The sequence below is a fragment of the Poeciliopsis prolifica genome, unplaced genomic scaffold, assembly GCF_027474105.1.
Source record: "Poeciliopsis prolifica strain line A6 unplaced genomic scaffold, Auburn_PproV2 SCAFFOLD039, whole genome shotgun sequence".
Taxonomy (NCBI): domain Eukaryota; kingdom Metazoa; phylum Chordata; class Actinopteri; order Cyprinodontiformes; family Poeciliidae; genus Poeciliopsis; species Poeciliopsis prolifica.
Window position 1 is genome coordinate 2,753,172 of NW_026562414.1, and position 25,889 is coordinate 2,779,060.

Here is a 25,889-nt window from a genome sequence, read left to right on the forward strand (position 1 = left end):
ATTTAGGCGTACCAGGAATCACCGGCAATGTTGAGATTAAAACTTGTTACAGGTGCCAGTTCTTTACGATTGTATTTCTGCTTCCAGGTGAAAATGAGAAACCTTTCACAAACTGAGGATGACGGGTTATACTTTTTGGATGTTAGTTTCTTCCCTCCCTTTAAGCAGTAGCTACCGCATGCTGAGAGAAGAAGAAAATGCAGGTGGAGTGATTTTGTTCCTGGCAGTGGGAGCAGTTAAAATCCAATCAGATGAATCAGTGAGAAGAACAGTGGGAGCCTGAGGCCTCCACAGGTCAGATTCAACTTCTCTGTAGTTACTCACTCCAAGGTGCAATCAGACAAGACCAGAGCAGGAGACAGAAAAGACAGGCCCATCCCCCTCTGACTGAACGTGAGCTGCTCTCACTGTATGAGGAGCACAGATTACAGCACACCAAGCTGATAGAGCATCTATTTATTTCAGAAACTTTAATACTGTGATCACTGTAAATGTCTTGGTCATACTTCTATTTTTTTATTTATTTATTTTTTTTTACATCTTACAAAGACAGTGAATCTGGGATGTAAACAGTATTGTTCAATCGTGTAAAACTTCTGGTCCTCTCTTCATGCTGTGTGCTTTATTTTCTGAGTTTGTTCCTGGAAGAGGAGCGAACGCAGCGCGTCACGACACAGCAGCGCAGCCTGACGATCCTCCCTCTCCTGCTGCAGTCGCCGACCTCGCAAGCTGTGCGTGACGAGCATCCCGTTGAAACGTGCAACATCCCGTCTGGTCTTTCCTTTCCCCACCTGGTCAGTGGTGCATTAAGGAAAAGCAGGTTTTCTGTTTTATGAGGGGGAATAAAATTAAGCATCCTCCATTGTTGAACGGCAGCCGCACAAAAACATCTGGACAAAAAAAAAAAAAACTGCACTGGAATGTAAATTAACCCTTATTATATCCAAAATGCGTGAACAGTGTGCAAAGGATTTCCAAAACAAAATGGACCTTCTAAACATCTTTACATTCACATTTCAAACATCCTTCCTGAAAGCAAAACAAAACAGAGAATTTATGAGTAAACTGGAACTTAATACAACATTTACAGATTAAAAAAGAAACATTACTGGTTTACAGAAAGAGTTTTTGTATAAGATACACTTTGCACGATATATTTTGTCATTCTTCATTGCAGAAACAAAAACCACAGTTCTTCCCATGTACAGAAACTTAATTAGTTACTAAACATTTGCTTGAATTCAGCAGAAAACAAGACTTAGTGGATCAATAACATCCTCTGGGCCGATTTCTACAGATGCTTGTGAAACTGTTAAAATCAGATGAAACTGTAATTATCTACTGGTGTAACTAGAGATTCTTAAAACAGAACCGAGACTCCTGCAGAGAGAGTCCACTCTGCTGGCTTCTCTCTGCAAAACAACAGAGCTGAACGAATATTTTGCCTATAATAATAAAACATTACAATTCTTTAAACTCATTTCACTCTACATTCACGTTTCTGGAAATGTGAGGTGTTCACCTCAACAATTATACATATCAATGCACTCAGCATTTATAAGAACGGGGGATGATAACTAACTATTTGAAAGAGTAAAGCGTTTCCAGAACACACCTGCATGGAAAAAACAGCAGCTCTTAAAAGTAAACACACCTGTTAAAATGTCGGCTTCTTGTGATGTATTTCATAACTCCTTAAGAGGAAGAAATGATCTAAATAAAAAAAAACTGCTACTACCTTGTTGCTTAAGTGTGCAAACAACCGGACCAATAATTTGTTGAACTATGTTTTGATTTAGTTTCAGCATTCGGTCTTCTTGAGGTCACCCTGCCATCGATCACAGAGACTCAGATTAAGTGTGAATAACATTTCTGTTCTCAAATGGTTTCTTGAAAGGCTGGCATAGATTTAAACACAGTGGAGTCAAAAGTGGCTAAATGTACCTACTGGCAGGACACAAAATTTAAATAGAAAATGCAAAGGTTTGTCAGTTTTTTCCCTTATTATAGTTTTACAATAAACTACACTTTGATGAAACTTGTATATCAGTGGAAGCCCTTTTTGGTCTAAAACATCAAAAAGGGCTTCCAACTGTTGCCTTATGAATGTGAACAGGAGATATAGTCACTCTCTGATAGATATGGAGAACTTTTGTAATGAGGATCCTGCTAAAAAGACCAAATGCTGAAATTCAGTTTAAACAATTTATTAGTATATGGGAATTCTCACTAATGGCAGCCATCCTAATCATTTTGTTTTTTTAGTTGAATTACATGGAAGGGACACTTTTGGAAATGATCTCCGTCTCACAAAAATCACCCATTTTAACAGGAGTGGGTAAACTATTGAGTTCTCTCTATTAACTGGCTTTGTGGCTTCTAAGCTTTGCTTTTCAAGGTCCTTTAGGTCAAATTTTCTCACAAATAAAAGGCACACATATCCAAACACTCTTGTGTGAAGGCTAGCCGTCTCACGTTACTGACCTGATTGCTTTCAGTCACCAGACACATTTAACTCCTCACAACAGCAAACTACAAAAATTGTGAAGGTGGTTTGAAACAAAACAAAAAGTGTGTTACTGTATCCAGATGAAGATCAAGAGGCTTTCCCTTCTTTATCTGCTCCCCAGTGCTGTTTCAAAGGCACATCCCTGCTCTGCCTGATAATAAATGACCACAAAGTAGTGAGTGTGTGTTGTAGGCACGGCTGGGTAAGACTTATGGACATTCCCACTATGGCAACACATTTCAAATCCTTAAAAGTTATGTACTTCTTAAACATGTGCAAATTTACTTCCCAACAACATTTTGTCCCCTTAAACCTGAGGAAAACTGTAGATGTAATGCACAAATAAACCTCCACGCACACAGACATCCACACTAAGTCTGCTCCTTTTTTTGTTTGTTTGTTTTTTTTATAAAAATCTACCTCTGATTGTCTCTAAATGCTGGCTGCTTATTCTTCTCGTTCTTATTCCTGTTCTAAGAGTTTTTGTGGCCTTGAATCAAAGAGCATTTGGAAAAAAATAAAATAAAATACAAGTGATAAGCAGCACATTTACAAATCATGACATTTTTCACTGGTCACCACTAGAGGGCACTGTAAGCAACACAACAGCAGGCTTGGGCACCACAAAACACAACATAATACAGAATAAAAAGCATATAGTCAGGCTTTAGGTAGAATTAGGAAAGAAAGCCATTTAAATAATATAACTATTGACCGTTAGTCTTGAAGAACTAAACACTGATGTCAGTTGTACTGTATGAATAGAACAACTCATTTATGGGAATTATAATACAAGGAAATAAATTAACCTGGGATTAAAAAGACTCCAAACGTTCCAGCTCGGAATTGTCTCCGTTATTTATAATCCGCCGGCTCTCTATTTTCAGGCAGTGGGAGGATGAGTCCTTATTTTCTCGTTTCTCAGAGGAAAATGATGAAGGCTTTTTTTGCAGCTGAGATTTGAATTCTTGCAAAAATGCCCTTTTCCATAACAGGTGTTCTGTTTATCCAGCTTCTTTTCAAATACCTCCAGGAGTCCGGACCTCTTCCTATTGCTTTTAAGACACGTAGAGCTGAGATGGACCAATTAACACAGGATCAGTCTTGGTCTATGGCACTGCTTGCCAATGGCTTTTAATACACTCCTCTTTCAGGTGTGGGTGTATACAAAAAAAGATCTGAATGAAGGAGGAGTAAAATGGAAAATAAACATGTCTGAAGCTGGACGTCCAGTGATTTTAGACGCTAAAAATATTTAAAATGGAATCCTTTAACGTGAGATTAAAACCTCCTTCTCCTCTGCTGTGGCTTCAGATCTGTAATGTGTGTTTGTTTGCTGCAGCAGCAGACCTGCTATATACATACTTGTGTGGCGTTTCAGTGGTTTTCTTTTAAGACGGGGTGTCTGAGGCGTCTTCGATTTGGTGCAAACAGTGTTTGCTTTGTCAGAGCAGCTGAGGAATGTTTTAGAAGAAGAGGGAGCAGGGAAATGAGAAAATTGGTGATGTTAGCGGATTCTCCATTTTGGCCACTGGAATAAGTGTGAAAGTCAACATCTTGAGACTGAGGAACAGGGGGAGGAGATCTGTTTGGCCACTGAATGAAAATCGGGGGAGTCAAACAAGTAGAAATGAGTTCCACAAATTTCATTCTCCTGACTTAAACAGAAAGTCATGATTTAGAGGGGATTACAAACCAATTGAAGATTGTAAAAAGGGTCTGGTGAATCCCACTGCCTCTTCACGAACAGTGTGTGTGCAGATGAGCGATGTATGCGAGTGTGAGGGGTTCAGATGAGGTCAGTTCATGTCGATAGTGTTGAAGACCCACTCTGTGAACTTTTTGAGCTTGGCAGCTGATGTTTGGGATTCCTCCTGAAGTCTCTGGTTGTCCTCCCAGAGCCTCTTGATCTGAGATTGAAGACGCACCTTCTCCTCCCGCTCCTGCGCAAGAAGAAAAGGTCAGAAAGTAAATGTAAAGTAGTTGTTCAAGGAAGAGCAGCAGGGAATCAAGTTTTCTCACCAACATGTTCAGTGCTATTCATGCAGCCCTCCATTTTTTCTTCTACTTTTTTCTACATGGTTTTCAAACCATTTTACAAACAAAAAGCTGAAAAGTGTGGTGTGCATATGTATTTTGATGTCTTTTGGGGTATATCTGCACCATCTCTGCTCTTCTTAACCAATCCTCAAGCTCAGTCAATTTTCAAGTCTTGACACAAATTCCTATTTGGATTGAGGTCTGTACTTTCACTGGACCATTGAAACACATGAATAAGACCAACTTGTACTTCTAGGGTTGTAGTCTTCCTCATATGTTCATCCTTACAACATGATGCTGCCACTACCATGCTTCCCCGTTGCTCAAAGTGAGGCGCACAATTAACATTTTGTATTTAAGGCAACATTTTCAAGTAGCTGCATTTCCAGCGTTAGAAAATAAAATTGACTTCACCTCTACACTTTAAAACAGAGAAGTTTTGTGTGTGTTTATATAAACATTTTCTGCCTGCAGACAGTGAGTCACAGCCTGACTGAATAGCTTTGTGGGCCGATTTTTTTTAGTTGACATTTCAAAAACCCTCCACAAGGTACAACAAAAGTAAACATTTTATTAGGGGATTTAAAACTTTGTGTCGTATCTAAACCAGAACTAGTTTCAGAATTATAAATCTTGATTTAAGCAAATCTAGCTGTGATAAAGTCCCATTTGGATTTTTGTATGACCATGTCCTTTATCTGTAGTTTATGATGTGGTAAATCAATAATGAATCACATAATTTAAAAATAAATTAAATAAAAAACTTTTAGTTTACAAAATGAAGAATAAAGACTGGAAATATTGTTTTTATTTTTTATGTTCAATTGTCTATTTTACCCCTTATTTATATAGATTTTAAATCTTTTTTTTTTTCATTTCTAGATTGCTTAGACATCCTGTTCACAATATTAAGTCCCTAAAAAGCCAAAAATATCTTTAGATAACTGTCAGAAAACACAACTTATTAGGTATAAACTGTAAAAATCTGTTTGAAATTCAAATAAAACATTTTCTTCAGTATAAAATGTAACAATCGGGGAAATTAGCTCAGACTAGAAGCAATACAAAATATTTGTTTCTACACAAATAAACTAATGAAATAAAGTTCATTCTGAGGCTTTCTGGCAGAGTTTTTCAACACTGGAAGACCGACCTGAATATTAATACGAGCTAATTTAGTTATATATATAAATATGCTAGCTATTTTTATTTTCCTACCCTTCCTATTCCAACTCATGTAAGTTATCATCCAAGAGGCACTTCAAATGGAAGAGTCGATGCAGAATACAGAAGTTTTATCTCACCTTCTTCAGGTCCTCCTGTAGCATCTTCACCATGGCCTCCAGTTTAGTCACCTTTCTCTCCAGCCCTATGTGACCCTCGCTGCAGAAATGCAAAACATCCCAGAAAGTAGGTTAGTAAATCAAAAATCTGCTAAACGGGGGAACATTGTCACATTTTAGAGTGACTCAAAATAAAAACCTTGATGAAGGTCGTGATAGAGGAGCAGGCTGCAGCTCTATGTGTGGCTGCTGAGGACTGGATGCTCCACTGGTTCGGTGGTTTGCATCTCCAAACACATAACTTCTCTGGACTGGAAGGCGTGAAGGACAAAAGTTCAAGTTATTTTAAATTCTGCACTAACAGAAGTCTGTGTGTTGATTAGCTTTAAGGTGTAGAATAAGTATTTTTTGTTTTACTGTAGTGTGTGTTTCTCTCATTCTCGAAGGTACTGGCCACATCCACCAGGTGAGTCCACTCGAGAGGACTGTCTCTACCTGAAGAGGGGAGGGGCATCAGCTCCTGAGGGAGGGGTCCCCGATGACGCTCCACCAAATCCACCAATGACGTGTCAGACGCCGAAAGATCACCTGTTAATGTGGAAAAGAGCACAAGTCTCACTTCATCAGGCAATTCACCTTTCCAGTCAAGAGGGGGCAGCATTTCCACAATCATATTTAAGTTGTTCTTTTTCTTTTTAGATGTTAAACAATTTTAATGTATTATTACTGTTCATTTGGAAAAGCTTCAGATTAAGAATATTCATTTTAATGAACATATTCTTCTGTAAGAGGGATACAAATGTTACAGAAAGAAAAAGAAATAAAGAAACTGTAAACAACATTTATCCAAATTTAGGCTTTTAATTAAATGTTAGATTGGACTTCATCGCAAAACTGTGCAGTTTGAATATCAGTTTCAAAAACTATACAGAATTAAAAGTATTTTAAAGGATTTTGAACACCTGCATCCTGTACAAAGAAAATCTTTCTCCTTACCATGAAGTTTAACTCCCAGCTTGTAGGAAGGCCGCCTGAGGGGCACGCCGCGAGTTGTGGGAGAGCGAGGAAGAGTGGAGCAGCTGAAGAGGACGTCGGTCGCGAGCGCCGGCTCAGTCACCGAGTCGCTCAGCGAGGGCAGCCGCTGACCACGATAGATGCTCTCGTCTGACAGGGTGCGGTGCAGCGAGCGGCGACGGCTGAGCGGCTGGCTTGGAGGAGACTTCTGGCCATGCTGAGTCGGATCAAAGGACGAGAGAATGAGATCATTTAAATCTTATTTTTGTTCCCTATCCGTTTCTGTACAAAGTTACCTTTTCCTTGTGTTTTCTTGGTGGTGGTGGAGTGTCATGAGCAGGGTGTCTCTTAATATCTTCCTCCACAGTAGATTTAGCATGAGTCTGGGGAGAGTGCATGTCTCTAAGTGATGGTCTCGCTGCCGGCGTAGGGGCCACATCTCCACTTTCACCTGGAGATTTCCTGAAAGCATAAAGTAAATAAGAGAAATAGAAAAACATGACATACTTGTAACAAAATAAAGTTCCTGCTGTACAATCCTCAGCCACAAGGAGGCAATAAAGCAACAGATATGTCATTAATGAATGAATTCTGATGATACTTGATTGTAATGAGGATAAAAATGCTCTCAAAACGTTAAAAAAAAGAATAATAAGAAGGTTTAGGAGAAACTCCAACTATATATGAAATAAAAAGACAAATATATGTAAATATTTACATTTTTAACAGAACCTTGCTCAAGTTTACTCTCGGGAAACACTGTTAAAAATTTTCTGTAATGTTTGTCCAATCTCCGCTCTTTCTTACTTCCGTGTGTCTCCAAAATCCACAGAGTTGATGGTGGAGCCAGGCTTCCTCCAGCCAATCAGATACTTGGACTGGGCTCCCTGACGGGGGTAGAAGGTCTTTGGCCCGGGAGAGACTGAAGACTGGGACGAGGGAGAGGTGGCTGAAGACGATGACTCCTCCCTGGGTGAGCTGTGGCCAGAGTGCCTGAGGAGAAATCAAGGAAATGAGACATCGTTGAGGCGTAACTATTTTTATCTTACACTTATGTCAGAAAGGAGAGAACAAGGAGTAAATGTTTCACTCAAAACAAAATCAAATATCAAATAATATTCATTAGTAGAAAGACACTTACAGCAACAGCCTCAATAGGGCTGGATATAAATGTGTCCCATACTTATAAAAAAGTATTAATAAAAATTTATTTTAAACTAATGGTGGGAGCGATATGGGCTTAAATTTTTATCCCGATATTTTGTGGAGCTTTTGTAAAAATGACGACACAAAGTATTACTTTTGTACGTAACTATATGGCTATGACTGCATGTTACAGCGATCATAACCCCACAAACATAAATACATAAGCATACTTCTTTTGATACTTATGACTGATGATATTCATTTAATCACCTTTATTGGACAAACAGTGGAGAAAAACAGAAAAATACAAAATATGGATTATACAGACAGTTTTAGGGGATTTTTTTAGTATCATTAGTTGGAATTTTTCCAATAGATGATTGGATATTTTATTATTTATTGTTAATAAGTGATAAATGATGCAATAAATGCTCACCACTATTTTAAACCCAGCATCCCTATTCCTATAAATATGTGCCACTTTGTGCTGATTTATCACATTTAACCTCTATAACAAGCACAAGAAAATGAAGAGGCACATGATGTACTTATTGCTTAAACATATTAGCAGCAGCCACATTTATCTTGGCTACCTCCCTCTCTTACACTCCACAAGTCTGACGGTAAACAACTATAGTGCAACTCTGTCTGGACGATGAAATGAACTTGCTCCAACAGGAAGAGCCGGACATAGGAGCTCGCCTCAGCTTGAGACAAGAGCTCAGCTTTGAAAAGTAGGACATGTGTCCCATATTTCCTGAGGCCTAATGTGGAAAGATAAGAGGGAATTAATATTACTCCTTATGCTTGGTTTCCAGCAAAAGTCTTGCTGAGAAGGAGGCTGTCAGCAATGTGATCTTTTTAGGTAAAAAAATTTTGGCCTGAGTAATGAGAACAGGAATCACGCTGCAGTGGTGAGGCATGTGCTGAGGTTATAAGTTATAAAATAAAAGAGTCAAATACAAAAATCAAAGTTGAGCTTAGGTAAAGAGGGGAAACGTTTATGTGTTTTTTTCTAAGAGCTAGACATATATGTTGTGTTTTTATAACTGTATGTCAACAGTGGCATATTAAAGTTACTTTGTTTACTTTGGCTGCTTGTAAGCAGATAGGAGTCGACTGAGTCCATAAATATGGTAATAAAAAGCAGTGAAAACAAAAAAAGCATCTACAAAATAGGCCAAGTGAGTTTATGACTTTAAAACCTCAGTTTGTGTTTTGACATCTGCTTTAAATTGTTACCTTGGCCTCTGGCTGGATCATGTGTCTACCAGCTTAACCAGGCCCAAAACGTGCGCAAGAATTATTATTCAGAGTACGAAAAAGTCGGGCTGTATTTCAGAAATAGTTCAACCAAACAGTGAATTTCTTTTCTCTCCCGACGGTTTTTTGTTGGTCTAAAATTTATAAACAAGTCCCAAGTCACAGGGTTTATTTTTCTACTATTTCAGTTATCCTATTCTCTGGTTTTGATTCTTTATAAAGTGGAGAAGAGTCAGCTCAGAACTGCATGAATGGAGATCTCAGGAATGCAGGTCGCCTGCCAAACACAGACAGATTGAGCTAGTTGTGATGACATAAGCCGAGGTTCAGACCAGTTTCATCTGTGTAGGGGAAGGAGGATCAAGATGGATTTCCATGTTGTGTCAAATATCGAAAGATACAATATGGGAAAAAATTGAACAATATGACATGCTGGTAGAAGTTTTAACACAATGTACTGTTACATCAAAAACATTGAGTGCCTTATAAATTTCTAATTTTGTCATCTTATGAATCATAAATCACTTCATTGTTTCTCAATGTGATTTTATGTGATTGATGCAGAGTATCACATAATTGCGAAATGTAAGGAAGGGAATATTTTAACAAAATATTTACTTATTCTCACCATCTCCTACAGTTTTCTTATGCACTGCAGTTTGAATTATTTATTAAATAGTGAATAAATGTGATAAAAACATTCAATTAGATGATTTTTCTTGACATTTTGTAGCACAGAAGCTAATGCTGTAGGGGGATGTGACATGAAAAAGTTTGGGAGGCTGTGATTTAGCAAATGTTTTTATATAAACCTGAAAGAAAGTGTTGATAAATGCACTAAATGACTAGAGCTTCACCAAAAAAAATAGGCTAAAAGTCAAATCTGAAAAGTAGTTTTGATCTTTTTCTTTTCAGATTCAAATTTTTTCCGTAAATTTTTTTTTGCCCCAATGTTAATTTTTTTATTTCAGTGTCAACATTTCTGATTTCAGATTCAGTTTTGTTTTTATTTTTTTCCAGTTTCAATTTCTTATTTTTAGTTTCAAAACATTATGGCCATAATTTGGCTCCATACATGTGCATCTAGTAATGTGCTCAGGGTAAATTTTGGTGAGCCAGAACTGTGACAAATATATTAGAAAACCACACAGACTGATGTCCCTTTTCTTTCGAAGGCTGTCTGACTTTTTTAATTAAAATTAGTTCAATAATATTCTGACTGATATGAACCGCTACATCTTGCCCAAACTGACCTTGAGTGCGATCCACCATCACCCAGGCTGAAAGTGCTGCTGTCTCTAACCAGGAGATGAGTTGGTGGGCTTCGACCCACGGACTCATGGCTCCTTTCTGACGGAAGCCCTGGAGACTCGGCAGCAGCAGGCGACCTCTCCAGCATCCTACGTCCTCCCTCGGTCGGACTGTGCCACGGAGACAAAGAGCGCTCCCTGCTCTCTCTGCTCCCACTGGGGGCCAGCAGAGAGGTGGTGCTGCCATGGTGGGAGTGGGGGTGGGAATGATGCGAGGCTCCGTAAGAGCCGGTGTCGATGCCGCTGTCGGCCGAGGCTCCCTGGAAGTAGCCTCCTCCGCCCAGGCCGTTGGGTTCAGGCTCGCCCTGGTCGCCACTGGAGCCGCCGGTTCCCAAGTCGTACCATTTGTCGCCATCGCTGTGGCCCCCACTGGAGGTGGTGCTGGACAGTGTGTTACTGCTGGAGTGGCCAGAGTACGGGCCGTCTGACTGCCAGGGCAAAAAGACCCAATAAAAACAGTTAAGTTTCCATTAATAGAGAAAGCATGAGGTGTTATATAAGCAAGTGACCCATTGTGACAAGATGTTATACAAGTACTAATATAATTAAATAAAAGTTTGACATTTTACAGAACAAACTGAACTGTCAGGAGACTTTATGAGGAATGCTTCACATCCTGACCTGGCTGCCCTTCTTTGGGGAGAGGTGAATGACTTGTTCCTGCCGCTGGATGCGAGGCGCTCCAGAGTAGCCCTGGCCAGATTTGGAAGCTGGAGCCTCTGCAACAACATCAAACCAAACCAGAGTTGGTGACAAACACGCACACAGACCCTGCAGCACCGAAAAGCTGCTGATAATTCAACAGATCATTATGCGACAAAACCGCCAGGAAGCACCCAGAACTCTTATTTTCATTTTGCCTTTTCATCGTCTATTAACAAAATCCCACATCGGTTGTCATCAAAAGTAACGCACATCAAATAAAAATGCATCCCCCCTGCTGGCTTTGCTTGCTCCGGGCAAGATGTGCAGCATGAAAGTCCCGAAGTAAACCTCGACATAAATGGGACTATTGTGTAATTGTCTATCTGTTACGCAATAAGATACACAGAGCAGGCAGTTAATGAGCACAGCAGCATGAGACACGAGGAGAGCTAGGGGTGGAAGCATAACATCTGTTGGGATGAATCTAAAAATGTAGTTTCCATCTCATTTAGAATATTTATTACTTTGTACGGTTGCACTGCAGCCCACAGGCTCTCTGCACTAATTAGAGCTGGGTGTAAGCCGGACTGTTACAGTTCCTGTGGATTTAGATCTAGTATGCTGTAAATCGCAACTAATTTAAACTTGCTTTAGATAAGGCAAACTAAGCACTTTAGTATTTAAAACTTTCCAATAAATGAAAATGTTCTCTTGATGAATCATCTAAACAAGATAAGAAGTATTTTTACAGTGTCCCTTGAACCGTTTCACATGTCTTTATACTTCAACCTTAAACCTCCAGGTATTATTTTATAGTGATAAACACAAATAAGCACAGAGTCATAAACTGGAAAAAAAATTAAAACACCTCAACATGCATTTAAATTCAATTATTATAAAATTTGACCCCGAAAACCTGTAAACACCTGATGGGGAGGATATATTTCCAACAGTGCTGCCATACATCCTCATTTCACCTGGTAATGTTTTTTTAGGGATGTTTTTTTTGTTTGTGTAAATAAGCTGAGCTCTGAAATTTTTGGCATGTGTAGGAGAAGGAGTTGAATTAAGCTAAGGAAATATAATTTACATTCTTAATTGTCATTTCAGACATTGCTAAAGCAAAGCATAATAAAACAAATATATTTGTTATGTTGCCCATCGCAACAGGTAGAAACATACCCCAAAAGACCAAATGGTGCCTTTACAAGGTGTTCTCTCATGTACATCACACTTTTCAGATTTTTAGCTAACTTGAAAAACATTACTCTTTTCCTTCCCCTTTACAATTATGCATTAATTTACGCTGATCTATCATTAAAATTACACAAAAATTAACTGGAATGTATGGTTGTAGCAAAATAAAATGTTGAAATGAACGAAGTGCACTTTGTGTGACTTCTGATATTTCTGGACACGGAGCCTGGCCACATCATTCTTGCTGAAAGCCAGAGGGTCAGGAGTTAGAAATGGGAGGAAAAGGAAAAGACAGAACTCTAAACCACACTGCAACAGAGAGGGCTTTTTGAAGGCTGGAATCTTGGCTGACTTAAGCTCAACTGCCCCAGTACGGATCGTTCCTCCCTAACCAATCATGACATAAATGCTATAAACAACCACAAAATGAAAGACTGAGGCCTTCAACTGTGATTGTGGTGGTCAGCAACAGGTTGAGGACATGGCTGAAACTAAATTGGTCAAAAATCAAAAGCAACATTCTGCTTGGAATCAGAAGAGAAAGGCAGACTTTGGGGAATGCATAAACACAACTAGAATATAAAGAGAAAGATTTTAAAAAGTGGATCGGAGAATTCTTGCAACGGAGAATTAAAGGACAAATGAGAGGAAAACAAAAAACAATGGAAAATGAGGGACAGACAGGAAGCAGGGAGGGAAGGAAAGGCACACAATGATGGTGTGTCGACAAGAAGGACAGACATGTCTTCCGCTTCTCCTTTAATAAGCCTTACAATAGAAAGGAGTGTATGAGACGAAAATCCATTCACTCTTACAATTGAACAACAAAAAGAAAATCTATTTTTTTCTGGCAGATTTTATTATACATCCACCTTTTTTGTGTTTGCAGAGACATTAAGAGATCTGTAAAGGCTTTATAATTCACAACTGGCAGGGGAATGGGAGGAGGAACGAGAAGGGTGATGGGAGGGCTAAGAAAGGCTGCTGTCAGAGTTACAGCTTATGTAATCACTATTCACATACTCCTCTGTACCTGTCAGTTCAAAGGGTTTTAAAACACAGATAAATATGGAGGATTTCTTTCGTGCACCGTTGCATACATAGGCCTGTCGCGATAAACGATAAATAAATTAATCGCACGATAAATTAAAACTAATCGACCTCATTTCAATGATCGTCTTTATCGTTTCTTCCTGCCTTTTTCTCTTACTGTTGATGACACTGAATGAAAAAAGGCTCAACTCCAGTGCTCTCCACTGACCCTCCCTTCCTTAGTGTAATGCCCACTGCACGATCTTATGTCGCCGATTGTCGGCCCATTATCAAAACCTAAGAGCCCACACATTAGCCGACAGAAATCCGAGGTATAACGGTTCGATCGAACCGGGTGGTGTCCAACAATGGACATAAAATAATAAGTCCAGTTCACTAATTTTGAAACCAGGCATTAATCAATTCCTTACTACAATCTACCTGCAATGCATGTGGCTACTGTCTACGTAAAGTCCTGACTGAATGAAAACCATTATAACCTGTTTATGTCACGTTAACGAAGAACAACTGAAAAGTTACCAGGTTTTCTGGTAGAAATTTTGCTCCAACTCTTCCCCTAGTTATTTATATTTTCTTTGCATGAAATGTTGAATAAACATTCATGTTTCCACATATCCTCTCCGATGTCTGCTGGATTCGGGTTGCGCTGTGTCAGCTGTTAGGGATTCCCTCCGTGTTTCCCCTCAGAAGAGCACGGAGGAGAATCCGAGCGTTCTGATTGGCTACCGGTCACATTCAACAGGCTGCGTTAAGCTCCCAGTCTGGATAAATCCTTGATTTAGATCAGAGCGGCCACAACGATCTACCGTAACACACAAGGGACAATCTCAGAACGAAGAACGTTCTAAGATTGTCGTTTGGGGTAAAAAATCCTGTAGTTTGAACTATTGCATCAGGCAGTCGGATGTCTTCTCTATTTAAATCTAATGATTACTGAAGGGCAATATACTATCATAAGCTGCACTCTTTTGGTTGAATGCAGTATTCATTTCCACTTTGGCTTTATGTTTAGTTTTTATTCAAGTACATTTATTGTTTAATGGAGACTGAGAATCTATTTTATTTTTGGTTTTGGTTGTTTTATTTATTTTGTGTATCAGTTCCAGTGTTAAGTGTCTTTTGAAAGTAAAGTGCATCTATCTTTGGCAGGAAATCACATGTATTATTACGTAATTTCCATTAAATCAGTGTAAAAAGGTCTTCAAACAATATTATCGTTCATCGCAATAATTTTTTGAGACAATCGCCCAGCAAAATCTGTTATTGTGACAGGCCTATGCATACATCAACTGCACCCACTCTTTGCATGTTTAAAATTATCATTTGCATACATTTGCATTCAGACACATATACCAGCAAACAGAACCAGAGGGAGACTACGCACATTTGAGCTAGTTTTCAATAACATAAATTATTGAATATGGTTTCATCAAGTTAAGACTTTCTAAGACCATTAGCAAACAGAATTGTACAAAAGCAAAATGCATATTTTAAATAGTGGTTTTAGTCTTTTCAGGCACAGAATGTAGCATTCTGCAGATTGGCAACGCAAGACAGCAGCGAATGTCATCCAGCCTACAGGCAATGAATATGTACTTTACCCTAGCTAACAGGCTAGCTAGGGTAAATTAGCACCTATCTAGCAGTAGTTGCAATCGCCTTCTGTCACAGAACGCAATAATTATGTTTATGGGTGATTCAAACATTTGCCTGACAGAAAAGTACACCACAAAATTTAAGACCTGTAATTGACGTAGTTATGGCTAAATTGCATTTTTTAAATAATCTCAAGACATTTTAAGGCTTTAATTTTAGATACATGAATTTAAGTCTTTCTAAGCATGCCTGGACACCCTGGAATAGTTCACCTGTTGACCCTCGTTCACCGCCACCTTCCTCCATTCTTGACCAGTTGGGGGTGGATTTCCCGCTCGATCCGCCCTCTCCAGCCGCTTCTCGTCTCTCTGATGACATGGGTGAATGTCGGCTGCTCGCAAACCTGTCAAAACAGAAAATCACACAAAATCTGAGGCAATACTTTTTAAACTTGTTACAAGTGATTAAAGATGCAGAGCAAGAAAAGACAGGAAGACATAATAAAAACTTGCCTCAGGGCTTTAGTGGGTGGAAGTAAAGTAAGAGCACCTTACTTTGAAATATTACAACTGTCTGACAAATATACAGTATTTTCAATGTAATTTACTTCTGTGGGCTGAAATGCCAACGTCTATATATTCAATGTCCTCTAAATATGAAAAGTGGTGATTGCACCATCGCTTTTATATCACCAAAATAAACAGAGGATGAATAATCAGGACAAACCAAGTGCCTCAGGGCAAGTTAAAGGTTTACTTTAATGTGTCATATCCAAATGTTGAGTTTGGATACGACACATTCGACAAATAATTCCTGTGTCGTTCTTACTGCTCAGGCATGGACTTCTGCCTCCAGTGCGCAGAGCTTCCAGAGGCCTCACTGGAACAAGACAGGTTGCTGGGAGAGCTGCGGTTATGAGGCGAACGACCCAACGCCAGCGAGGAGGCCAGGCTGTAGCTCTCACTGCCAGGAGACATCCTGCAACACAAACAAGGATAGAGATACACTTTGGAAATGTATTCGCTGGAAATTGAGAAACAATACTGAACGGAAATACTAAAAAACATGCCAGAGAAAATACTACCGCAAGTCGTCGCAATCAATTAATTAACTGGAGTGTACAAATGCTAAAAAAGGTTATTTACTGAAAGAAGAACACACTCATATCAGTAGTTCAGCCAAAACTGTGCAAAAAAATATATAAAGTTTCACATTTAAAATAAGTTTTCCTATAATTATGTTCTACCCAGGATTCCTGTAGTGGCATAGCTTTAGCTTCACCTGGTTAAAATTCAGTAAAAATAAATAAATCAATCAATAAATAAATCTCCTATTAAGCAAATTATTAATCGGTTAATGGGGAAAAAAAGCCAATCAGACAGAATGTATGTTTGTTAAAGATGATCAAGCGTACATTAAAGGAAAAACACTTATATAAAAAGAAATTATTTGTTCATTTACCATATCAAATAGTCAATACGTTCCAGAAAAAGAAAAGCATTTCAAACCTTTTTCAATATTTATGTAATTCTATCAAGACATATTTAAACAGCTCTGACCTCTTGGAGTCCAGAGGTCGCCCGTCGCTGCTAACGCTGCGTGGAATGGCGGCGCCTCTCTCCAGCCTCTCAGCAGACAGGGTCTTCCCCACCGAGCTGCCCAGGCTGATGGCTCGGTTGGGGGTGTGGGGCTGCGGTGAAGCGGTCAGGGACTGCTGAGGGCTGCTGGACGTCCTCTGCCACTTGTTGTTGTTGCTGCGGAATGGGAACTTGTACTCAAAGGAGCCGCTGTCTGTGCTGCTGCCTTTGTATTCAGACACCGGGACTCTGTAGAGCTCGGAGCAGCCCCTGCAAAGACGGGGACAAACGGGTTAAGTTAAAACGTTCCTCATCATTCACGTGGCTTTGGGATTTGGGAATATTGAATGACACAAATAAAAGGTCACATTTGTTCTACTGCCTCAAAGCTTCAGCTTTTACAATTTGCACATTAAAGTGACTCGAGTCCCGATGAACTCATGAGCTGCATCTGTAGAAGTAGATTGATTTTATTAGCCTGTAAGAAGTTCAGACAATAAGTTAAACCATGTGGAAGCAATCATAAAGCTAATTTAAATTAGGCTTAAAAAGCATTTGTTTTTGTCCTACAACCTCAAAAACACTATTCACAGAATAGTTGGTGTCAAAGTGAGTTTGTTTACATATATTTACACATTCACTTCCACTTACCTGCGTGGAGTGGCGTCATCATGTGGTGGGATGATGACAACACGCACTGTCATTGAATTTCTGAGGAGGTCAATCATCTGCTCATGGGTCAGAGTCGCAACAGCGACTTTGCAGATTTCGACCAATCGGCTGCCCTGACGGAGCCCCGCCTGCCAAGCATATCCATACGGCTCCACCTGTGAACAACGAAGTCTCATTGAAGCTTCGACATTTTTCTAGCGTTTGGTTACTCTAACTTGAGAGTCTCTAATCAAAACAAATCACAAACAGATTTAATTCAATTAAATTTAATTGATTGTTTTTTTTTTTGTCTTTTTAAACTGGAGAACATTTGAAAAACATTTTTAAAAAGCATAAATCATTGTATTTGTAAAAATCCAGGGATTATCCAACTGTCTGAGTATTAATCACCATTTACAATAAAAGAGAGACTATTGACTATTGCAGTCTCATATTCAGCCAACTTACAAGTAAGTTGTATCAAAAACAGTTAAACATGCGCTGATAAAATTTAGTTTAAATTTAGTGCATTATTTTACCGCATCTGTTAATGATATATATTTTTAGCCTATGTAAAATATTAAACAGGGTATCTTTAATAACCCGGTTCCAATTTACGCTTAGGAAAAGCAGGTAATAGATTTTTGTGTCAAACTGCTTCTTATGGCACTAAACACAACAAAAAAGTTACTTAAACTTAAGTAAAACACCTAAATCATGACCAAATGTCCAAAATAAAACATTTATGTTATGAAACAATACCTCTGCCACAATGCCTTCGTAGTTGACGTGGAAGCCAAGCTGCCCCAGACCGTTTCGCCGAAGAGTCATCTCGGATGTCTCACAGCCCTTAGTTAGAAACTGGACAGATTGAGGGCAGCGAGACAATTAGAAACATCAAGTGATCACAGGTGGAGTTGTCCTTTTCCTAGTTGAGTTAAAAATAAAATAAAAACGTTTAGAAAATGTGGAAGGACCGCCTCTGTTTTTAACTGTGAATTTATTTCTGTGTCTCTGCAAACATGGTTCTACTAAAGCTGGAAGATTTTAGGGGATTCAGGTGAGGCCCAAGAGAGTTTAGGGCACAAAGTATGCAGTTACATCAGACATAAAGGTTTCTGAATTGATTTGCACTCAACAAATGACACCCAAGACGGTGAAATCCGAGTCTGCACGGAGACAAAGACAAGTTACAAGAGAGAAACTCCTTTAAATTTTTTGTTTTATCATGCGACTCCCGTTGTTCAGGTGAGGACAGAAGAGGACTGAGAAGAAACTATGCTTCATCTGAAGGGCTGAAAATGGGAACACTTGGAAAAAAAAAAAATAAATCACTGATGAGTTAGCTCACAGTGGATCTGTGAAAGCAAGTCTAATTCACAAATAACTCCTTTTTACGGTTACTCACTACACACATTTATTTTCTTCTAATAATGCATCTTCAGGCTTAAAGGCACCTCTGCATCTTTCTCTCACCAGAAAAGTAAAACTTCACTGAAAAGTGCCTAATATAAAAAGTTACTGCAGTCAAACATTTCTGTGTTAATAGGGGCAATGAAGAGTATTGGAAAAAATGAAAAATAAGGGTAGAAACAAGGAGTAGAAAAATAAAGTTTGATCACTTCCTCTTTTTAATCAAAAGCCACTTGCATACAAAGCAATATCTGATCATTAATAATTGGACTTTTGTTTAAATTTATTGGTATGCAAGAGTACAAAAATACACAGAATTTCTGTGTAACTCAAGTTACATAAATACATGAGAAAAAAACAATCACATGCGTAAACACACATGAATTTATACCTTTCAAAACTAAAAGGCAACACTGAATGATTTTTAAAGCTCCACTGATTACATAAGAAAACACCGTTTTTCCCAGCCTGTTTCCATGGAAACAGCCAAGAACGAACAACCATCCACTTCACTGGATGTGTAGGTGTATGAGCCATTAGCACAATGTTGTCCAGAGGTGGTTCTGAAACTCCCCTCAATAAAGTGAAACGCATGAAGAGATGGCAGGCTGGCATGTGAAAATAAAAAAATGCCATCATTGAATAGTAGGAGAGTCTGTGAGTAGGTCAGGTAAGTGGGGAAAAGCTTTTTTGGTATTTAAATAAAAGTGAATTTGATCCAATTTTTATCATGTTTCCCTTCCTCAAAGCATGTTATCACCACCAAACATGTATATTGAGTTACAACAGCATTTAATTTCCCTTTGGGATTAAGTAAATATTCTGGAATTGTGTAGGTGTGAGATCTCTTACCTCCAGACGTTTGACCACTTCTTTGAAATCCTCTGTGTTATTACTGATGCTTCTAAGAGATGCACTTTCTCCTCGCTCATAGAAAACCTTTAAAGAAGCAGGACTGCTGAGAGTCCAACCAATCACATCCTTAGTGGCACAGTTGAACACCACAGCTTTGGCCTCCTGGTCCAACAGGATCATGAAGTCATTGGAAATAGCCAACAGGGCCTCGATTTCCCCTCCGTTCCCATGATCCTCAGCGTAAACAGGCCAGGTCACCGCTCCGAGACTGCGCAGCTCCGCTCCTTCGTAAGGCCGGGTCTTCTCTTTCTTTTTATGAGCCAAAGAAATGAAAGGAAACTTTCCAGAGGGATCAATCGGGGTGCTGGTGGTGTGGCGCTCGGCCAGGTCCCGCAGGTACTCTTGGCGCGTTCGGGTGGCCATGGCACGAAACTTATGTGATTTGTGAGCAGCATTTTCGGCATTGATCACTTTAGCTAGCAGGAACTCCCGGAAGACTGATGACTTTGGAAAGGTCACGCCCTCTGGGATAGGGGGGCCAAATGAAGGCATGTCTTTGGAACGGGTGACTGCCACACTAGGAAGAAAAGAAAAATTAGCCAGGCAGAGATGTAAAGAGAGACTCGAGAAGCAGATTTATCAAATTCAGTTATACTCAGTTTGGAAAAGAAAATTTGAACGCAGACATCAAGCAATAGATACTTTTGTTTTGCTACAGAACTAGCCAACCAGAAAAAATTCAATCAACAGCTTAAACAATTTATAGCACTGAGGGATCCAATAAAAGTGTGCTTAGCTGCTGGCATGTCAGAGAAACAATTTATAATTAGTTTTAAGATGATTTATTACCAAAATTAGTATTTACAAATATAAAAATCTTTTAATTTTCTTAACATTCCAAAAGCTTTTCTATTTCCAAATTCTGCACTTTTTCAGACTTAAATATCTACATTTTAATACAGATCATTTACATATTTTCAAAGTTTTAAATAGTTACAGACAACTGCAGAAACTTTGAATCATACATACGATCTTCCATCAATTAAAAAAGTAATTCAGACGTTCTAACATAAATTCTACTTGAGAGAAACTAGCAGCAGACCAGCTATGTAAACAGTTGACCAATCAACATTAACTTGATGTACTTGTTTTATATTAAAAGGAGTAAAACTGAAACAGTAATAACAGTTTGCAAAACAACCATCAAACACTACACCTAAACTGGGGTTTGTTCTATGGATCTGATTAAGTATTTAAATTAAATATATTATACATCATTGATATCGTATCCATTTTAATCAATATGTTAGGCTGGTTTAGCACAAGCAAGAATAACTGCTGTGTTTTAATAAAGACATTTGAACATGTACATGTACAATTTTGCTTAAAATTTCTGCTACACTGTCACACTTGTGTGTTTACTTAAGGTTATTTTTATGGCATGTATAAGCTGAATTATATGCTTTTTTTTTTTTTTTTCCTTTTTTTCCCCTGGAAGGGCCATTTGAGGTAGTTTGCCCTTTCTGGTATGCCAGTATTTCAGCTGAGCCTTCATGGACAGACAGGAAGAGAAGAAAAGGATGCATCATGACTACTTTTCCAAACTTCTAGCCAAATGTGACTCTTGGGTGAAAAAAATGGAAAAGGCTTGTGAGAAAAGAGTGAATAAAAGGTTGACGAAAAGGGGAAAAAATGCAAACAGGTGGGGGAATGAGACAATAAAACACACAAAAAAGGTGTCGAGTAACACTCTGGCCTGGAGAGCTCATATTCCTACATGGCTTAATTTTTCTAGTCTCAACCAAAAGAGCTCAATCACAAAATCCTCTCACAGGTGATAATTGCCAGGTGACAAGAGAGGCACAGGGAGTCATAGCCCCCATCCTACACAATTCCCCGCTGACAAGCATTAGCACACATGTTGACACTGGGATTAATCACATAGCCTAATACGCAATACTTGTGTCACCCACATATTTCTAAACATACTTTAGAGACATCCTGTCCTTACTGGAGACATGTGGTGTTCAATTATACCAGCCTTCAAACTGTTGACAGCTTATTTCCCACCTTAACTTGCTTGTGGCAGACTGACATGAAAGAGGAAGCATTTTTCTGGCTGAAATGGCATCGCAGGATGAACTTTTTTTTTCTTTTTAAATAAATGGATGTAGTGGATAAACGCTAGTGTCTCAAAGGTTTGTCTGAATTTTTTTTACGGTGAAATAGCTAAAGTGTAGTAGGAAAGCTTGAACATCTGCAGTCATTACATCAATCATTCACAAGTGAAAAAGATGCATGTTCTTTACCCTATAGTGACAGATGTCATTTAGTAGGATATATTAAGCGACAAATCCATGTAGATTGATTTGTTGAAACTGAAACAATTATTAAGGGAAGGAATGAGAAGTTTATATGCTTCACATATATCGATCAGGTCCAAACCTTTTCAGAAGAGTTCATACACCGTCAACTGAACAAGGCAAATCACAACAAACAAATACAAGAAGAGATTTAGGAGAAATTGGCATTAGAAAATCAAAAGATTTAAATTTTTAAATGCAAAATTGCCTAATGGCACTTGCCTTTTCCAGTTACAAAAGTATAAAAAAATGTTTTGTGGTTTCGGAGACCTGACTCCATATTTATCTTCCATGTTTTCCAGGTCTTAGGCCCCATTCACAATAACACAAATGTTCTGCGAAACAGCTGTGTTTGCACCACCCGTCCATATACAGAAAGACTTAAGAACTGTGGGGGTGTTCATGGGAACTGGAAACAATCAAGCTTTTTGCATTGCTTTCCGTGTTCAAAACCACAAGAGTGGACAGCTTTGTGCTTTTTTTCCCTCCCCCCTCCCCCATCTATCTCACTTTGGCCTGATTTCTTCAAAGGCTAAAGGTCATCATTTTGATTATATTATTCCCTCTTACTGGCACAGAAAAGATAATATATTTAATACATTATCTCGGCCTAAATAGCATCTATATGATGTTGTTGACAACCTGTCTTTGATAGTTCAATATATCAATTCCCTGTCAAAAGCTATGAAAAATGGTTAAAAATGACCCAATTGAAGTGATCCATCAATAGGGACAAATGATGCATGTTTGGAGTAGAGTCTGGCTCCTGTGCTCCAAATCAACAGTCAAGGTCCTGCACCCTAACCAAGTCAGGAAAATCATCCTAGTGCTAAAAGAAAGATGACATTTTGTCAGCGTAGACGGTGCTATTGCTAACCATAATGTTATATCTGATGGGTGTTCAAGACTTATGCAATGGCAATAACTTAGAGACATTTAGTAATGTACAGGCAATCTGAAAAATGTTGACAACTCCTACGCAAAAAATTGACAGTACTGTGGCTATATATGCCTGCGACTCTGCAAATGAGTAATGAATCACACGCAGCATTTTAGAGAGGAGAGCTGAAAGTGGCTACAAGCAGGGAGAACAATGAGAATGAGACCTTTTATTTCTATTCTTTTCAGTCACTACAGATGCAGCTAAATGTATTATACCGAAGCTCTGAAATCACTTGTTCTGATCTCAAACACCTGTGAGTCAGTCAAGCCAGGGCCTGTGACTCATGCAGGACAGAGCACATTGATGGTGATATTTATACATACAGGTAGGGGCATAAAAGTAAAGAATTACACTGCATACGAGATTGAAATGAAGGAGAAGAGAAAGGTAAGGCTTAATATGGCAAGAAAGAGAGGAATGCTACACAATGGGAAATGCTGGACTATGAGGCTTCTTGGTGATCTTCATGGCAGGAGGTTGAGCAGAGAAAATCATAGGGTAAATTCCTGTGGTTTTAGTGATTTGTGGGCTTATAAATATCCAGTGTGTGGGCAGTCTGCTCTTCCAGTATCCACAAACAGCAGCTCAACAAGCCAAGAAAAAGAAAAACAAAACAAAAACCGAGTCAATACCTAAAGCTATGGGGAGTTCAGAGATGGACACATATTCAGGGGAGAAATATGAGGAAGGTGTATGATGTTTACCTTGTCTCTCTCTGCTTGCATCAAGTCAACTTTTAAAGATAGATTTGAAACTTTAAATTAAAAAAAACACCAGAAAACTTAAGATTTTCAAACCCTTTTTGACCCTGAGAATGTTAAAAATAAAAAAAGCAGGCTCCTCCACAAAATAATTCTTTTTATAAATGTCCACGCATGTTCATATCAAAAATTCAATGTGCACAAGTGAAGCACTACATACACTACACTCCCAAAAGAATGGCTTTCTGGATGAGTTGAAGCTTTCCTTTCCATGCATTTATATCCATGCTCTATCCAATGTAAAATAAATACATTATTATTGTAAGCTCTATTTAATGCATCATTTCTTAGTCATGTGCTTTTTCCATGGAGACCATGACTCATATTTGACCTGTGAAACATGGGGTTGTCATGTAGGCATCATGTCAGGTTTTCTTTCACATTTATGAATCACATATCGAAGACATCAAAGCATTTGTTCGATATTCACTGTGCAGCAGGGCTCATTGCTTACGTGTGTTTATTTGTGTTGTTGCTCTGTAATGAAGTAGCCACATGGGGGAAGATTAAGGCCTCACACAAGTTGCTCAGACAGCAATTAAAAACGACAATAATTGGAGTCAAACGGCGTGTGACAACAAAAAAGAACAACTGGAAGGATGAGAAGTAGGCAAAAACCTGAATAAAATTCCTTTCAAAGCTGAAATCAAATAAGAACCTAAAACCAAAGTTAACTGATGGGTGTGGGTGTTGTGCATTCTGTTCATATTACATATTTCTGACAAGTAATAATTCTTGAACTATAGTGACGTCTCAACACCTGCAGCCATTTTGATGGTGGATTTCAGGAAGTAGAAAACTCTGCAGGTATTATCAGAGCATCATTCATTCAGCTGTGATGGAGGGTGGTTTATGTGAAATACATTGTTGTGCTTACCACAGATATGACAAAAATTTTTTAAGATTAGAATTTTAATTGATAAAATAAACCTATGTGTGTCTTGTGTGTTTATTTAATCAACTCTTTTAGGTTCTTTTCTCCATTCCTCCATCATAATATATACCTGCTTTTTATTGCAGGGTTTTACAAGTACTGGAGGAATCTCATGATTGGCAATGTCTGCAGTTGTTTCAGATGAGTTATACTTGTAGACTATTTTTCAAACAGAGGAAGTGCTGATTTCAAATTTTTTGAAATCCCTTTAAATCATTTACTAGACTCTCCATACTGCCACAATCTTCCTAAGATTTAAGGAAGACATCTTTCGATCTGACCATAAAGTGGACTTTCACTTAAGGACTCGGGAGCACAACAAACTAAATGTAATTTATGGATAAGTACATGGATAAGTATGTACTGTAGTATTGATGTATAATTACCAATTAATTAATTTATTTATTAATTAATTAATTAAATTATTAATTACCAATAAGGGTTTTGTTTCATTTGACTAAGAAGAAAAATTCCTCAGAATGCAAGAATTTAAAAACAGAGTGATCACTTTGTTTCTGAATTTCACCTGTAAGACGCGTTTTCAGAGCAGGGGTTATGAGCCCGCACAATCACAAAGACATGCTGGAAGTGAGAGCGAATGTTTTTAGGAGTGAAGGGAAGCGCTCCAGGCTCCTGGAACACAATTGTGACGATGTCGTTCCCTATGTGCCGCTTCCGCAGCAACTGCAGGTTCGATGACAAAGAGAGAAAATAAACAATAAGCTGTTAGAGACCAAGAAAATCAAACTGAACAATTAGACATCTTTTTGACAATGGACACCTAGAAAGCTGTGACTTAATCCACTAGGATTTTGCAGATATCTCCTACAAATGTCCACTTTTATAGCTTTGATATATACAAAGGCTGTTATCTAACACTTTCTATTAATTTTCGTTTTTCATACCTGTTGCTTATTGTTGGGTGTGTAGGGCAGCATGGTTGACACATGGAACATGATCTCATAGTCCTTGTAAGTCGTATACAAGGAGTGGGTGCCTGTAGAATCAGCTGAGGAAGACACAAGAGAGGGTTAATTTCTCATTTGGAAAAATGATGAAAATTCAATGGAGCAGTGTTTGGCTCTCACACCAAGGAAATACTTGTCATTGATAACAAAACTCCACATTCTATTGATTTTCCTTCAGTTTCACAGCATCACATTTATATGTCATTTAAAAGCCCCTTTTGGCTAAATCACTTAATTCCTGCAAACACTTAAAAAAAATAATAATAATAATAACTAATGCTTTATGAGTTTCAGCCCAGTATTCCTGGAACTTCCAGACCAGTTTAGCACATTTACGTTTCCCTAAATAAAATTTTCCAGATAAATTT

The 25,889-nt window shown here is 38.5% G+C and overlaps 1 protein-coding gene across 2 annotated transcripts in view; it reads right to left on the bottom strand.

The window, feature by feature from the left end:
- Nucleotides 1-441: 441 nt before the first annotated feature.
- Nucleotides 442-25,889, bottom strand: part of sipa1l1 (signal-induced proliferation-associated 1 like 1) — a 69,237-nt gene continuing 43,789 nt past the window's right edge. The window contains exons 9-25 of one of the 2 annotated variants that reach the window (XM_055054547.1): nucleotides 25,459-25,562; nucleotides 25,080-25,237; nucleotides 19,550-20,129; nucleotides 18,047-18,145; nucleotides 17,285-17,460; nucleotides 16,616-16,903; nucleotides 15,885-16,034; nucleotides 15,329-15,459; nucleotides 11,187-11,284; nucleotides 10,509-10,993; nucleotides 7,654-7,839; nucleotides 7,143-7,308; nucleotides 6,829-7,063; nucleotides 6,328-6,420; nucleotides 6,032-6,143; nucleotides 5,854-5,932; nucleotides 442-4,452 (exon numbers count right to left, since the gene is read on the bottom strand). In XM_055054547.1, the coding sequence (XP_054910522.1) occupies nucleotides 4,309-4,452; nucleotides 5,854-5,932; nucleotides 6,032-6,143; nucleotides 6,328-6,420; nucleotides 6,829-7,063; nucleotides 7,143-7,308; nucleotides 7,654-7,839; nucleotides 10,509-10,993; nucleotides 11,187-11,284; nucleotides 15,329-15,459; nucleotides 15,885-16,034; nucleotides 16,616-16,903; nucleotides 17,285-17,460; nucleotides 18,047-18,145; nucleotides 19,550-20,129; nucleotides 25,080-25,237; nucleotides 25,459-25,562 (3,284 nt within the window). In that variant the 3' untranslated portion in view covers nucleotides 442-4,308. Of the gene's footprint in view, nucleotides 4,453-5,853; nucleotides 5,933-6,031; nucleotides 6,144-6,249; nucleotides 6,421-6,828; nucleotides 7,064-7,142; nucleotides 7,309-7,653; nucleotides 7,840-10,508; nucleotides 10,994-11,186; nucleotides 11,285-15,328; nucleotides 15,460-15,884; nucleotides 16,035-16,615; nucleotides 16,904-17,284; nucleotides 17,461-18,046; nucleotides 18,146-19,549; nucleotides 20,130-25,079; nucleotides 25,238-25,458; nucleotides 25,563-25,889 lie in introns of both variants that reach the window. The other variant, XM_055054546.1, reaches the window with a different exon arrangement.